General features: G+C 48.0%; 5 protein-coding genes across 5 annotated transcripts; 2 read left to right on the top strand and 3 right to left on the bottom strand.

Annotated features, from left to right (window-relative positions):
• Positions 1–725: 725 nt before the first annotated feature.
• Positions 726–1,196, bottom strand: N7447_008254 (uncharacterized protein; the record flags this gene model as incomplete). The annotated part of the gene is made up of 1 exon (XM_057232516.1): positions 726–1,196. One exon carries the CDS (start codon positions 1,194–1,196, stop codon positions 726–728), a length of 471 nt encoding a protein of 156 aa, XP_057082058.1.
• Positions 1,197–4,419: 3,223 nt separating this feature from the next.
• Positions 4,420–8,503, top strand: sskB (uncharacterized protein; the record flags this gene model as incomplete). The annotated part of the gene is made up of 2 exons (XM_057232515.1): positions 4,420–6,176; positions 6,226–8,503. The coding sequence occupies 2 exons, from the start codon at positions 4,420–4,422 to the stop codon at positions 8,501–8,503; spliced, it is 4,035 nt and encodes a 1,344-aa protein (XP_057082057.1).
• Positions 8,504–9,855: 1,352 nt separating this feature from the next.
• N7447_008252 (GID4/VID24 family protein) lies at positions 9,856–10,970 on the bottom strand (the record flags this gene model as incomplete). Its single annotated transcript, XM_057232514.1, has 4 exons — positions 9,856–9,922; positions 9,986–10,343; positions 10,416–10,563; positions 10,623–10,970. The coding sequence occupies 4 exons, from the start codon at positions 10,968–10,970 to the stop codon at positions 9,856–9,858; spliced, it is 921 nt and encodes a 306-aa protein (XP_057082056.1).
• An 891-nt stretch (positions 10,971–11,861) lies between these two features.
• N7447_008251 (mago nashi family protein) lies at positions 11,862–12,657 on the bottom strand (the record flags this gene model as incomplete). Its single annotated transcript, XM_057232513.1, has 7 exons — positions 11,862–11,876; positions 11,934–12,059; positions 12,115–12,202; positions 12,256–12,319; positions 12,379–12,474; positions 12,534–12,571; positions 12,626–12,657. The coding sequence occupies 7 exons, from the start codon at positions 12,655–12,657 to the stop codon at positions 11,862–11,864; spliced, it is 459 nt and encodes a 152-aa protein (XP_057082055.1).
• A 358-nt stretch (positions 12,658–13,015) lies between these two features.
• Positions 13,016–16,116, top strand: N7447_008250 (coatomer subunit beta; the record flags this gene model as incomplete). Its single annotated transcript, XM_057232512.1, has 5 exons — positions 13,016–13,320; positions 13,383–13,803; positions 13,855–14,244; positions 14,297–15,905; positions 15,974–16,116. 5 exons carry the CDS (start codon positions 13,016–13,018, stop codon positions 16,114–16,116), a joined length of 2,868 nt encoding a protein of 955 aa, XP_057082054.1.
• Positions 16,117–16,198: the final 82 nt, after the last annotated feature.

Here is a 16,198-nt window from a genome sequence, read left to right as displayed (position 1 = left end):
CAGGTAAAGATACGATGGACGTGAAACGAGACAGACCAAATCAGTAGATCATAGTAATACGTAAACCGATTCTTAAGAAAGGGACGGAGATAGATGTTTGCGAGTGGTCCTTCATCTCAGCCTGCATGGCGAGGGTTCGATGCCCTATCGGTAGGGACCAGGCATCTGATCTATCATGGACCCATAACACCTCCGCACAGGAGCCCTATACTTCTGACTATGGCTAGAAATCTGGAGCGTAGAACATGACAAGCATAACAGTACAAGTGCTCCTTAATTTTGACCGAGGTCAGAAAATCCCTGACACAAGGGACCGGAGGCATTTCGATACTAGATCAACTGCCTCTATCGACTCCCTGTATCACCCTGGCCGCCTCGCCATGACATCTGCCGAGTCGATTCTCCCCCCTCCAGTTAGCCTCGTTCTCAATCGCCTTCGAATCCCACCTCAGCCCAACCCCCCATATACGGTCCCGGGGACTGCCCTCTACGAATGTCCTCTCCTGAGCAGCCAGATACACATCCCTTAACGCCTGATCTACCTGCGCCCTCGCAACACACCCTGCCATCATGATCGGAATAGAAGCCTGGTTCCACACATCCGGCCGGAACCCGCGCACTTTTCTGCCTAATGCCTTTTGCGACCTAGGAACATTCGTCCGGAGGATACATGGGAGGTGCGAATGCCAGACATATTTTTTCTCTGACCCTGCAGTTTCACCCGGTTATCTTCCAGAGAATGAAGAGGAAGGTGCAGGTACAGATGGGGAAAGGACATCCCTCTGGAACCGTTGGAACTCTTGGTCAGACGCCTTCCCCACCCTTTGGAACAGCTTCAGCCCGCTTTCTTCCGTCTCACATTCGAATAACCACGCCTTCATGGCCATCATCCATTGCTCTCCGCGTCCGAAGCCGAACTCATGGATCAAGAGTGTGGAATAGCATTCTGGTGATGGGTGTGCGATGCCTAGTTCGTCGAGGAGGGGGAGACAGATCTCTAGTCCTCTTTTACCATGGAATGGCGATAGGCTGGGATGCCAGTTAGAGAGGATGCCGCCGTGGAAAAAGATGTGGGTTGGTGTTATGCGGAGGGAGGGGTGTTCTAGAACCGAGGATGTAGTGGGGGCGTTAGCGCTGGAGGTTAGGTGTTTGGGGCTTCGTTTACGCTTGCGCGTTTGCTGCGCTGAGGGAGGCATGTTGAATATGTGCTAAGTGATGACGACGGCGCGGCTTTCTGAGAATTCTTAAATTGTATCTTGTGGATGAGGCATAAAAATGAGATTATCTTCCCGCTCGGTGTTTGCCTCGTATTCATTCATGATGACTCACTGGCAGCTTTCTATCGAACAAAGTATAGTACGGTGACAGAAGAAGTTAGTTCACTCCCTTATACTAAGGAAGTACGTAAACAAATGGCGCGGCGAGAACATGTGAGGCTTGCGACGTTTGCAAGTGAATCTCCTACTAACTGTAAAGTTCTAATAGCCAATACAAAATAATACAATGGCTGCTTTTTATGTCTTTATTTATTACCGTACGATAATACTCCATGAATACGTGTCAGGGGTAGTGTAGCCATAATAGGTATAGCATAGGGCAAAATAGAGTTCGAGAATCGAAAAGAACAAAGTGGTGAAACTGATTTCGAGCGGATCTATGGATCTATGAATACATATATGCAGAATTCTTGCGCTATTGGTTTTCTTGCTTTAGTTTTTTCAATAGCAACATCAGAGACTTGATCGTCATATACATTGAAGAGTAGTCCGTAAATCAGGACGTTAAAGATGCATGTTGTACGCTGTATGCTTTACATTGAGTGACTTCCCTCTGGAATAATTTAGGAAAGTGGACGTGTAGCGTCTTCAATTCTTCTTGGATTACTAGTTTATGCAGATTTCCATAGAGCCTCAGCAAAGTGTCAATGATCTTCAATTATTCTCGAACCCACTGATCCACTGATCGACGATCTGAATCTACACTGCGCCTACAACATACATCGATGTACTCCGTACGGAATATGCGTTCCGTATCTAAGCACAATTCTGCTCTATTCAGGGTAAAATCTTTTGGTTCAAAAATAAGTGTACTGTCTCTTCAAGCCTTCGAAGTACTAACATGCTCCATCATGCCACATGCTCTTTTCTCTATTTCCATACACATACATCGGGTTTTAGGCCGCATGACAGGGGTTTTTTTCTGTTTTAGTGTTCAACCCCTAGTTGCTTTTTGATCACTGAGTACGACGCTATATAGACGTCATGCGACACACCTTTTCCCGGTAAATACTAATGCCTTAATACAGGCTAGTCTGAATTAATTAAGACCGGCCGAGGAATTAAATCCCTGAATTGCTCCAGATTACAGCCACATTGTTAATAATCAAGGTACCTAAACAGGTAGTTAGTTCTATCTAAGGGCTCGTGCGGAATATTGTAGGAACAAGATACTTGGTTCTTCTTGTTCCTGGGAACGTATCAACCTCACACGTACTACCACTGGTGCCCTCAAGCATATCATCGAGAGCCACTCATGGTTGATTTTGTCAGTTCCCTTCTCGCCAGATGGTCAGCTGCTAGCATCCAGCTCTAAGGATAAAACCATGGAACTCTGTGATCCTACAACTTGGGACCTTAAGCATACCATAATCACTGATGATGCTGTTACTGGGATTGAATTTCCCCCAAAAGTGTCGCATCTTGTTATCAATCTAGGATGTTTTAATATTCGAGCCTGATATGAGACCTTCACGCAGAATTCCTCCGAAACAAGGCTTAGGCTATCTTTGCAACCAGATCGGTGGGTTGCCATTGAGGGTCAAAATGAGTTATGGCTAGACCTCTCAATATCCCACAAAGCCCATAGCCCAACCCAACCCAACCCACCACATGGGCTGGGCTTTAGGCCCTACCTTCGGGCCCATTGGTGGGTCGTGGGCCCATAATGAAAGCCCGCAAAGCCCATTCGGACCCAGAATGGGCCCCAAACAATATAAACATGCCAATTTATCGTAGCTGTATAATTAATGCATTTCTCTCTGGGGTTTTTTTTTTGGGTATTCAAACTACCATCTGAGCAATACATAAAGCTATACAGAAACCTTCTTCTTATGAGCTTATAAATTAACTCATAAAATGTAAAGTTGATTTTTATAAAGCTTTATTTTTTATAAGGGGTACTTACTTTTATTAGAGAATTACATAGTAAGTAGAGGTAGCATTAGTGCTAACTAGTTACTATAATTAACACCTAGTTATAGACCCAATATATATATCTCTTCATACTAATACTCAGTAATCCTCCTAAGTGCGAATTCGTGGTCAAGTTAAATCTTTTTAGGGTGATTTTGTATGAAATTTTGCTTGAAATCTAGTATCATAATGCTTAAATCAGTATAATGTCTACTGAATTCCTACTTCCTACTATAATAATATGATGAAATTGAATATATAGGTTGGTATATGAGTAAAATACAGCCATTAATCAGCTACTTTATACGTGCCAAGACTATATTTGTGCACAGAAATGGGTTTTTGATGGGCTTTGATGGGCTGTGGGTTGGGCTGTGGGCCGGGGGCTTGGGCCCATTTGCGGGCTATTGAGAGGTCTAGTTAGTTATGGCTCCCTCCTAATTATGAACCTTTCTCTTCAGCTGTGAGAGATGGAGCTATAAAAATTGGGGTGTAGATGGCAGAGTTTGTATGATTGCATTTTCTATCTAGCAAAGTTGTACTTCACCTTGTTCACCACCAATATGATTTTACCGCAAAATCGCCAAGATTACATACTTTCTCACTACAACCATAATAAGTTTGTTATCTGATATCACTTCTCTCCTAAGGATAGATCGAAACATATTATACGGAGGTTTGAATAATCTGATTCAGATGTCGCTACGAATATTACTGCTGGGATTTGCAAGGGTCATAACCTCCGCGGCTAGCCTTTTTTCGTTCAATGACAAAGCCACTACCAGCACTGTTTCCATCAAAACCTTGATAGATTATACTCCTTATACCCAGCTCTTTTATTTTGCTTACTTCTTCTGTTACTTCATTCATGGGAGATCAGAGTGGGAGTACCGAGAACAGAGCGAAAAAAAGAGAAAAAAAAAGCAAATCTCAGTAGAAGTTTTTATAAGGATGGATCATGTTGCTAGATCACATTAATATTGTGTGCAATAGAGCAGCTGACCCAAGCTGGACGCGTGTATCAGGACTTGGACTTGATATAGACTGGGATCAAGATTGATGTAGTGGCTGAAAATCAAACAGGAAAGATTCCCAGTAGATCAAACAGTGTATAAGTGGGGATGGGCCATCCGGTCAGCCACATCGCACCGCCACCGTATCCGCCTCCCTATCATCTTGGTCCAACACCCAGACCTGCTCCCCCGGACCATCGCACGGTATAACCACTATGCAGCATCCGGAAATCCCCAGTCCTGATTCAGATGGCTCGGGCTCTTCTGATGAATTCCCTCAGTACCCTGTGAGGACCAACTCATCATTTGGAGAGACCATTGACGATCAAACCCAAACACCTGCAAGCACCATCACATCTTCTCCTCCGACCATTCCACCTAATCTTACCTCATGGTCTAACGCGCCGCCGACACGTCCGCGTGGAGTTAGCCTCAGCGCTACCGCTCTCCTTGACAAGCCCGATGGGCTTGTTATGCCCAATGATTTGCGACCTCAGCGCCCATCCGCCCCAGCACGAACACCGTCAAATACATATGCTCCACAGCGGCGCCCACCACAATACATCAGTCTTCAGGAAGACCGCCAGCGATCATCATCAACCAAGCGAGGAGCCCGCCGCGATCCGAATGCGCAATACCGTGCCCAAGAAAAAGCCTACGTCCAACGGATTCGAGCGAACCCACAAGCCTGGTATCACCACGCCAAAGATGCGCAGTCGAGCGTCACGATAGAAGGGGATGGGGACTTAGAGGAGCCATCTCCTTCCTCTGAAGTGGCGTTTGAGGATGATTCTTACGACCCTGACACCCAACTTTTCCTCCCGGACGACAATCTACCAAGTACAGAAGAACTCAAGCATCCCAAGAACCAAGAGCGGCTTGAATGGCATTCTATGTTGGCGTCGGTATTGAAGGGAGATGTAGTGAAACAAGAAAAACAGCGACTCATCGGATCTGCGGAATCAAAGCGGTCGGCAGCCCAGAGCTATGCACTCTGGATCGGAGTTCGGGCAAGGACGTGCGGCCGAAGTATTCCTCTGCAGCGAAAGTTAATTGAGGATGCGCGGTCACGCCTGGGTCCCCTAATTGAGGATATCATCGCATTCCAGATTAAAGGCGAGACTGAGATCGGGAAACCGGCAAGGCAGCAAGTCGAGGATGTCGTGGAGAAGGTCGAGCGATGCGAAATTCTTTACTCTTCCCATAAGGAAATGGAACTCGCAAACCCCCGTGTTGCCTCAGAGGAATTTACCTCTAGCCGCGCAGCCATATTTGCGTGGCACAACATCACGGCCCTCATCAACACCGAGCTTGCTGTGCTGCAGAGTTGGGTCGGAAACGAGGCTCTTGATTTCAACCAACCGAGGATTAAGTCTGCTAAGGATGATCTTTCGGATGGGTCATCCTTCCTTGATCGCATTATGAAGGAAGATGGCTTGAAGACGCTCCAGGACAAGGACGGCATGCTTCTTCGCATTCTCGTCGTCATTCAGAAAGCGAAGAGTACTCTGATCGAGAACTCGGAGGCGTTTGCCGCGCGGCACTTGCCACCATATATCGAAGAACTACTAACACTGATTAACTTCCCCTCTCGGTTGATCCAGGAAATCATTCGAGTTCGTCTATCCTATGCCAAAAACATGAAAGACCCAGCCCAACAAGCCCCCATTTTGATTGATCAGATGATTTCCCAATTCCAAATCCTTATGAAAGTGGCCGTCGATATTAAGTTCCGCTACCTTGATGTGTCGAGGCCAGAACCAGGCTGGGATTTACCACCATGTGTCGACGAGAACTTTGACAATTCCGTCTTGGATGCTATGAAATACTATTTCCGGCTCCTCAACTGGAAACTGAATGCCAACAAGAACACTTTCAAGGAAGCCGAAATTCTGGAACAGGAATGGGGATTCTCCTATGATATCGGTTGCCGGCTTAACGGTGGAGATATTGAGGTGGCCGAACAATTTAGGTAAGACTGCCGTTCTTTGCAACACTATCAAAACTAACAAGAACAACAGTGCCCTCACTGCCAGATCACTGCAGCGTCTCATGATTCACTTTGAACGTGAGCTCGTCCCGAGACCCACCGAAACTGTACTGGATATGGATAAACGATACAAAAGCATTCTGGATTCCACGCGCATTCGTCAGCGCAAGCTCTATCGATTCTCCAAGTTTTTGTGCCAGTTGTTCGAAAACGCCACCGAATACAACATCACGACCGATGTCGCGTATGATTTCTTTGAGGCACTCTTAATTTCCGACCACTTCCTTGTCACCTCTACCACATCCGTTGGGCAGAAAGGAGTTTATCTAATCGCACATCATGCACTATGGAATCGTCCCGCCGATATCCAGGGTATCTTATCTACCTCCTTCAAAGAAGAAGATTCAACCCAGGATGTCCATGTCCCCTATGTCCTGGCCATCCGACCTGAGAGACCCCTTGCCTGGGCAGGAAAGGAAATGCAAGTGGCGTTCTTGGAACATCCGACGGATGTGCGGCTGGGCAAGCTACGTATAGTTGTTGGTGGCATGCAAGAACGACTGCAAAATGCGCGGATGGAGCTCGCGCGACTCACGGGCATCCAGCTTGATATGGTCATCGAACAACGTGCAAACCTTGGACGTGTAAATGTCGAGTTGAACAAGATCAAGAAGATCTCTTTTAAACTTTCCATGACCATTATGGACAGTGTGGCTATCATCAAAGATCAATTACATGAGAGAAACTGGGAGAATAATGATTTGATTCAAGCCTGCTATGCATTCGCAACAGAGTTTGGCAAACGGTCCTCCAACTATGTTGATGCTAACAGGCGTGCCATGAACAGTGCCCGACTGGTGGAGTTGTCTCTCGACTGGGTCGCGTTCATCTGTGATGAGTGTGATGCTGCAGATCGAAAAACTTTCAAGTGGGCTGTGGCAGCCCTTGAGTTTGCGATGGCGATCACATCCAGCCGACATCTTCTGTCCATGGACCAAGAACAGTTCAGTGATTTCAGATTGAAAGTGGCGGGGTGCATGTCCCTTCTCATCTCTCATTTCGATATCATGGGTGCGCGGTCTTCCCTTGCTGCAAAAAACGAGAAACGCATGGAAGAACGCAATGGTGCCCGGCAGATTGGTGCTGGCCGGATCACTAGCGACGAGGAAGCATCAAAACTCGTTCGTGGCACATGGTACACGCGTATTTTAGAGATTGAAGATAGGAGAATTGAGGAAGACGCGAAGCGCCAGGCTCTAGGAAAGGTGCTAGAAGGATCTGATGAGGCCGATCGGTCACTCACCGTGCTATCGTCATCGGCTACCAACGTTACTCTGCGCTGGCAACAAGGCCAGTTCATCGGCGGTGGTACCTTTGGATCTGTCTATGTGGCCATTAACCTGGACAGCAACTATTTGATGGCTGTCAAGGAAATTCGCCTGCAAGACCCCCAGCTCATTCCAAAGATCGCCCAGCAGATCCGAGACGAAATGGGCGTGCTTGAAGTGCTCGATCATCCGAACATTGTCTCCTATCACGGCATCGAGGTGCACCGTGACAAGGTTTACATCTTCATGGAGTACTGTTCAGGTGGCTCGCTCGCTAGCTTGCTAGAGCACGGGCGTATCGAGGACGAAACTGTCATTATGGTTTATGCTCTTCAACTCCTAGAGGGTCTGGCGTATCTCCACGAAGCCCATATCGTGCACCGTGATATTAAACCCGAGAATATTCTGCTCGATCACAACGGTGTCATCAAGTACGTTGATTTCGGTGCAGCCAAGATCATCGCTGGCACGGGCCGCACAGTTGCCCCAATGGACAATCCTCAAGGAGCTGGTTTCAAGGAGTCAGCCAAAGACTCCACGAGCCAGCGCAAAAACCAGAAGACCACCACCGGAACTCCGATGTACATGTCACCCGAAGTGATTCGTGGCGACGCTGCAAATCTAGACAACCGCCAAGGCGCTGTGGATATCTGGTCTCTGGGCTGCGTGGTTCTAGAAATGGCAACTGGCCGCCGGCCATGGTCGGCGCTGGACAACGAGTGGGCAATTATGTACAACATCGCCCAAGGCAAAACGCCCGCGCTTCCGTCTCGCGATCAACTCAGCGACCTAGGCATCGACTTTGTGCGTCGCTGTTTCGAATGCGATCCCGCTCGCCGCGCCACTGCCGCCGAACTCCTACAGCACGAATGGATCGTCTCTATTCGTCAGCAAATCGTCTTAGAGCCCCCTACTCCGACCAACAGCGATTATAGCAGCGGTTCCAACTCAAGCTCTCGTCAAAACTCGGCATATATGTGATTTTCTCTCTTTCTCGCGTGATTCCTTGCTTCCTGATCTCTATTTCTATCGTGTCGCCCTCTTTACGTGGACGGCATCTGAAACTTGATTATGAACTTGAAAGTATATTTTCCGCCCACACTCGATCTCGCCGTCCTCGACTGGTATCGCATCTAATACCCCTCTCGCCTCTTTTTCTTGCTTTAACGTCTCTTGTTCGCCAAGCTATACCATAACGCCATCTCATGTTACTGCAGTCATCTCTCCATTTATATCCTGGAACTCACACCAACGCATATTTGGGGTTCCTTGCTTATTCATTTTTCGTTTCACGCGTGTGTTTCTATGTTCGGCGCGAGGATCTTTCGGAATTTCTCTCACTATAACTCTCGGATGTAAACGAAACAGGGCCAAATCTGTTCTAGTATTTTGTTTGTTTATGATCTATTTTTAGCACATGTATATGCGCTAATTGCATTTGTGCATTGTTCTGAATCCACATTTCACTCGGTTATATAGCTAGATACCGGGGTCAGATCCTTTGGCATCTCAGCCGAGTATGTTATGTACCTAGCACCCACGGATCTGCATAGGTACACCGGGTCTTCACAATCTACATACTATACGGAGTACGTACCTTGTTTTAACGGTGATGACCCAACTGCAGTCCCTAAGCGTGGTCGTTTCTTTGTGCGATGTGCTCTATTGTGTGGGTAGGCCAGCTAAGGGGCTATATGTATATAGCAAAATATCAATATAGCTCTGGGGCCTTAGAGCATATATACTATTACCAGGAACAGTGAAAATTTTCAATAGGCTGGTCAGCCAACAGCTCACATGGAGGTAATAACACTAAGTTAACACAAGATAGGTGAGGAATGAGAAAACAAGAAGGGAAAATATGAGAGATTAGGACTCCAAACAAGAGGGTGTAGGATAACCAGAACCAGGTCGCCGGAAGTAGGGACGGAAACGCCGTTTCGTAGATTGCAAGATCGTGAGACATAAGGGTCAATTTGAGGATGAGTTGTGTGGATCCAGGCGTTGCCTGAAAGAGGGATATAGTGTTGGAAATCCCCAAATGATATGAGCGGTCGAAAGGAGGATCAAAACGTATAACAGAGGATGGAGGAGAGGAAGAGGAATAGAAGACGGCAAAGAGGGTATTTGAGGAAAAGAAAACGGGATAGTGAGCCCAATGGAGTTTCGAGAGAACCAAGCTTCTGATTCGGAATGGTGGGCAGGAAGCACTGCTTAGCCATGCAGTACCAGACACAACAACAGGGGGGTTACATATGCGGCACACAACCAAATTAGGCACGTATGAAGTCTTAGTGAGATCGTTTAGGCACCAGCAAGCAAGTTCGGCAATATTAGCGGAACTCGACTGCTGGTGCACACCCACGATCTTCAACATGCTTCAGTTCAAGCTGTTGAAACCTATGAGGGAATTAGCATCAGCGATATTAAGAATTTTCAGAGAGAAAAAAAACGTCCACATACCGCTCGCTCTTCGCATGGAAGTACACACCGCTCACAGTTCCCTCGATTTGGTTGAAGCAAATGTAATAGAACCCTTCGAAGCTAGCACCCGAGATCGTCCGTACTCGATGGTCGGGAACAAGGAAAGATTCTTTCCATCTCATGAATACATGTTCACGCTGGGCGAAGTTCCGATATGTGAAATCCGCTCGTTTGGCCTGTTTAGCCAGCGGACGCCACGCAGGAAACCGAGACCAATGGTGCAGGTCTGTCTTTTCCGACGCGCCCCATTCCTCATTACGAGTCTGGAAAGTGTGTTTGGTACCAATGATTTCTCCTTCAAAAAATGTGGTCAAGGTAGGGTGATCTTCCGTGAGGCCTGTGGAGAACAACAAACATTAGTTGAGTTACTAGATCCTATGCACGTCCCCGATGCGCACGAACCACATACCTTGGATTCTAAGATAGCCACAGAGATAGGACTCAGCCATATCCACATGCTTAATCTCAACATCGACATTGTATACATGACGGTCTGATTGCTGGGTTCCGGTAAATTTGCTGCCTGAGCGAAGAAAAGAGGTGTGGTTCGGCAGAAGCTGTGGCGATAGTCAGAATGTGGAGTGATAACTCCGATAGAGTCGAGATTGATACTTACGCGAACATTGGAGAATTCCCAGTTGAGAAGTGAAGATCCCGGGGGCGCTACTGGTGACTGGCTGCGAAGGCAAGTTGATTCGCTAGGGGAGGTAGCCCGGACTGGGTCATCTTCCTCGACTCCCGTCAACTTTCCCTCCGCCTTCATCGGTTCAGGAGTGCTGCCATCATCAGATCGACTCAGCATGGAAGGCGCAATTGGAATATCAGGCGAGAGAACATCGAGAGGATCGCTGGTCGATACAGTCTCGCCAGAGTCTCGCCAGGCCGATATCCTCTCTGGCTCCGGTGGACATGTCGTGCGGGCGGCGATCGCCGAGGCGATCGAGTTGTTACTCGGGGTTGGCATTGCAGATCAGGGGAAGAGGTGAGGGGACATTGAATCAAAGTAAGACGCTCCAAAGCAAAATGACAGGAAGAAAAAGAGAGCAAGGGGGATGGATCATTCAAGATCAGCGAACTAAGTCTTTTAAGGCCTTGAGCAACGAGCAATGCGGGGACAGTCTAGAGGTGGGTCAGCTGTTTCTGCGCCTGGCGCGGCGCCACTTTCAATATCAATTATGTAATGCGCATGCCTTAGGCAAGTCAATCAAATGTCTTTCGATTGTATGTTGTTTGTAAAGATCAATAGTATGACCTATCTTTTCTCCAAACATTTGAATCACAGGTTGGGCAATCTTGGGCAATATTGGGCATTCCTCAAGTTGAAGGAGAGTGTTGTTTAATCGATATCACGCCTAAACAACTTTGATTTTCCCTTACACAAGCCCAACCTGGATACCCAGGTGAAGTCCCGGTCCCAATATATATTTCCTAACATCTAATTTGGATAGCAAATACGAACCTGACAGTCTCCCGGTGACCACTATTATTGAGGTGATCTGGGAGCTGAATAGAATGTTATTAACCACAGAGAGTTTGAAGAGGTCCCGAGCGTGCACAAGGTCAGCATGTCACCAACAAAATAACATGTACCAATCTTCTGCCAAGTTTTTGGACATCTTTCTTTGGCACCTTTATACCATCCCAAGCCTACAAACACGCAAAACAGATAAACTGTCCGGAAACCATCAAAAAGTAAACCAATGACGTGGAATATACATGGTCTGAGGGGTATCAATCTCATTGTTTTTGCGCTATAGTTGAGTTTGCACCCCAAAAAACCCTCATGAACGCCTGGTGAGTATCATCAAATCAAAACCCCCAATTACTCTTCAATTTTCTTCTATGCGCGTAACCCTCAGATGGGCTTGATCTGTAAAGTGGAGAATGGTCAAACAATGTTTCAAGCATGGGGAAAGACTGACAATACCTTGAAGTGAAGAGAGATCAGCGAGAAAACAAGGGCCTTGAGGTCCTGTACAAGATAGTAAAAGACCCGAAGACCTTCGGGGTCGTCCGATTCGGTCACGTCGACTAGCGAGCCGATCTTGGCGGTCTATAGATTCCGTATTAGATGATGATTCTTTCCACAAAGTACCGCAGTCAATTACCTCGAAGGAAATGTGCTCATTTCCGATCCGGATCTCCAGCTCTTGGCGTCCGTCCTTGTTCTTCTGGGGCCACTTGGAGTCATCCTCCCTAGACGGGGTCAGCGCGGGTGTTCTTTCTTTTGGAGTCATGTGAGTGCATACTTTAGGATCTCGCTATCCTTGATAATGCGCTTCACTTCTTCTACCAGCGCATCGCTCACGCACACTATCACACTATCAGCTCGTGTTCGTTTTTCTCCTTTGAATCTGTATGCTCCTGCTCACTTTCTTTGCGGATGAGGGAATCATTGCGGTAGTTCGAGTTGTTCGCATATCGTACGGCGGCGCTGCTACCTTCGGAAATAGTACGGAGATCAAACTCTGCGTGCAAGTTAGTGACTGAGTAAAAGAACGTGGTCATGCCCGGTACGTAGACTTACCTAGGAACTCATGTCCAAACCGCCCAGAGTGACCTGAGCTGTGAGGACCGTCAGCAGCTGAGGAAACCTGGGCTCGCTCATATTATCCTTACTAGTATCGGAGGTAGAAATTCTCATTCGACATCCTGGCGAATCTCAATCGTAGAATCGGTGTGTAAGGAGAGCAATCGACGTCAAACTGGCAGTTGAAAAGCGGCGGGTTGTGGCTTAGTCATCCACACAGACCGCGCCGGGGGGCCAGATTAAGGGACAAGTTGATGGTCCCTCCCCATTGCTCATATAACATCTAATGATTTCAGGGCTGGCGAGGGGTGTTGCTTTACACTAATTGCTTGTTCTTGATATCTGGCGCAAACTCCTATTCCTGGGAGAATACCCCTACTGTATGTGTTGATTCCTACATGCTGATGTGTCCCCAAAACAACCCCGGAACTGACAACTTGCAGCTCTCTTTCTTTCCCGATTCCCCCCAATCCACCACCATGGCGTCGTTTCTCGAAAATACCTACAGTTTGCTCCATGTGGACAATACTGCCGACCAACCGACGGTCCAGGAGTTGAAGCTGCAGCTGGAGAAAGGAAATGATGAGACCAAGTTGGAAACAATGCGGACAATTGTCACCATCATGCTGAATGGAGATCCTATGCCCCAAATCCTCATGCACATCATTCGTTTTGTGATGCCGTCGAAAAGCAAGCCATTGAAGAAGTTGCTGTATTTCTTCTATGAAATCTGCCCCAAACATGATTCTACTGGCAAGCTCAAGCAAGAGATGATCCTGGTCTGGTAAGGGTGCCCCTAGCCATTGCTCCATGGTCTTTTATGTCTGACAAGTTTTTCTTTCGTAGTAACGGCATTCGCAACGACCTTCAACATCCCAACGAATACATTCGAGGCAATACCCTCCGATTCCTCTCCAAACTCCGCGAACCAGAGCTTATTGAACCCCTCCTTTCCTCCGCTCGTTTGTGCCTGCAACATCGTCACGCCTATGTTCGCAAGAATGCAGTCTGGGCTGTGTCATCTATTTTCCAGCACTCCGAGTCCCTCATCCCCGACGCACCAGAGTTGCTTCAGTTGTTCCTTGAATCGGAGACCGACAGTACCTGCAAGCGCAATGCCTTTGCGGCGCTCATGTCCATTAGCCACCAGAAGGCGCTCGAGTATCTGCGCACCACCTTTGACACAATTCCAAACACAGATGAGTTGCTCCAGTTAGCCGAGTTGGAGTTCCTCCGGAAGGACGCAGTACAGAATACTCAGAATAAGGTTGGTTTCTAGGTTTCAATTAATTATGTTGAAGTCACTAACGAACAACAGTCGCGATACCTGAAACTCATGCTTGAGCTCCTCGACGCCTCCACTAGCACCGTTGTTTACGAGGCCGCAACATCTCTTACTGCCCTCACAAGCAACCCTGTTGCTGTCAAAGCCGCTGCAGGCAAGCTGATCGAGCTCGCGATTCGGGAGGCCGACAATAACGTTAAGCTCATTTGTTTGGAACGCGTGAACCAGCTCAGAATTCGCAATGAGGGTGTCTTGGACGACCTGACCATGGAGGCCCTGCGGGTTCTCAGCAGCCCTGACATTGATGTCCGGAGAAAGGCCCTCAACCTTGCTATGGAGATGGTCTCAAGCAAGAACGTCGAAGAAATCATCATGCTGCTCAAGAAAGAACTTGCCAAGACTGTCGACGAACAATATGAACAGGTAGGTTGTACAGTCACTTTGCATAACCCAGCAGTACTAATGACCCGCACAGAATAGCGAATATCGCCAAATCTTGGTGCAGTCAATACACTCCTGCGCCATCAAGTTCTCTGAAATTGCTGCCAGTGTCGTTGATCTCCTGATGGACTTCATTGCTGACTTCAATAATAATTCCGCCGTCGATGTAATTTCATTTGTCAAAGAGGTCGTGGAGAAATTCCCTGACTTGCGTGGGTCGATTGTTGCCCGCTTGGTTTCTACTTTGAGTGAGGTCCGAGCTGGAAAGGTATACCGCGGAGTTCTCTGGGTTGTTGGCGAATACTCCCTGGAGGAGAAGGATATTCGGGATGCTTGGAAGACAATCAGAGCCAGCCTTGGCGAAATCCCAATTTTGGCATCCGAACAACGGCTCCTGGATGAGGTTCCAGATGATAACGCCCTGCTGATGGAGCATGCCAATGGTCAATCCAAGGCTGCACCCACCGGGTCCCGAAAGGTGCTTGCAGATGGCACATACGCCACCGAAAGTGCTCTAACCAGCCAGTCCGCAGCAGCAGCTCGTCTCGAGGCTGTCAAGGCCGCACAGAAGCCTCCTCTGCGCCAGCTCATTTTGGATGGCGACTACTACCTGGCAACAGTTCTCTCTTCGACTTTGACCAAGTTGGTCATGCGCCATTCCGAGGTGTCGCAGGATACTGCCCGCACCAACGCTCTCCGTGCTGAGGCCATGCTTATCATGATTTCTATCATGCGCGTTGGCCAATCTCACTTCGTTAAGGCTCCAATTGATGAAGATTCTGTGGATCGTATCTTGACTTGTGTGCGATCTTTGGCCGAGTTCTCCGAGAAGAAGGAGCTCGAAGCTTCTTTCTTGGAGGATACGCGAAAGGCGTTCCGCGCCATGGTCCAGGTCGAGGATAAGAAGAGGGCTGCCAAGGAGGCAGTGGAGAAGGCTAAGACTGCTGTGCAGATTGACGATGCTATCCCCATTCGCCAGTTCACCAAGAAGAACACAGTCGAGGGCGGGGAAGAGATCGAAATGGATCTTGCCAAGGCCACCGGTGGTGATTCGACGGTGGAGGAGGTCTCTTCGAAGCTGAGCCGTGTGGTGCAATTAACTGGTTTCTCCGACTCCGTCTATGCTGAAGCCTATGTCACTGTTCATCAATTCGACATTGTTCTTGACGTCCTGTTGGTTAACCAAACATCGGAAACTTTGCAGAACCTGTGCGTGGAATTCGCAACTCTGGGTGACCTCAAGGTCGTCGAGCGGCCATCCACCAACAACCTAGGCCCACGCGACTTCTTGAATGTCCAAGCTACGGTCAAGGTTTCGTCAACTGACACTGGTGTTATCTTTGGTAACATTGTCTATGACGGCGCCAGCTCTACCGAGACCCATGTGGTCATTCTCAACGACATCCATGCCGACATCATGGACTACATCCAGCCTGCTCACTGCACCGAGACTCAGTTCCGAACCATGTGGACTGAGTTTGAGTGGGAGAATAAGGTTAACATCAATTCCAAGGCCAAAACCCTGCGTGACTTCCTCAAGCAGCTGATGGAGAGCACCAATATGGCCTGCTTGACGCCCGATGCTTCGCTCAAGGGAGATTGCAGCTTCCTGAGCGCGAACCTGTATGCGCGCAGTGTGTTCGGTATGTTTTCAATCCTCTGATTAATCCACCCCCTTTCTACTTGATATGATAGCTGACTATTTCTCCAGGCGAGGATGCACTAGCAAACCTGAGCATCGAAAAAGAGGGAGACGATGGGCCAATTACAGGATTTGTGCGGATAAGAAGTCGCTCTCAGGGCCTGGCACTGAGCTTAGGCTCTTTGAAGGGTCTCAAGGCAGCGACTGCATAAGTCAATGTTTTTCCAGCGGTTTGCGGTCTATATGCTTTTTATCCTTTTCCCCCTCTCTTCTTATCGTGTTTCTGTTTATTTG

This window comes from Penicillium robsamsonii, assembly GCF_028829455.1.
Source record: "Penicillium robsamsonii strain IBT 29466 chromosome Unknown utg000005l_segment0_segment0, whole genome shotgun sequence".
Classification (NCBI taxonomy): domain Eukaryota; kingdom Fungi; phylum Ascomycota; class Eurotiomycetes; order Eurotiales; family Aspergillaceae; genus Penicillium; species Penicillium robsamsonii.
Note: the sequence above shows the minus strand (reverse complement) of the source record. Positions and strands in the feature narration are given on the sequence as shown.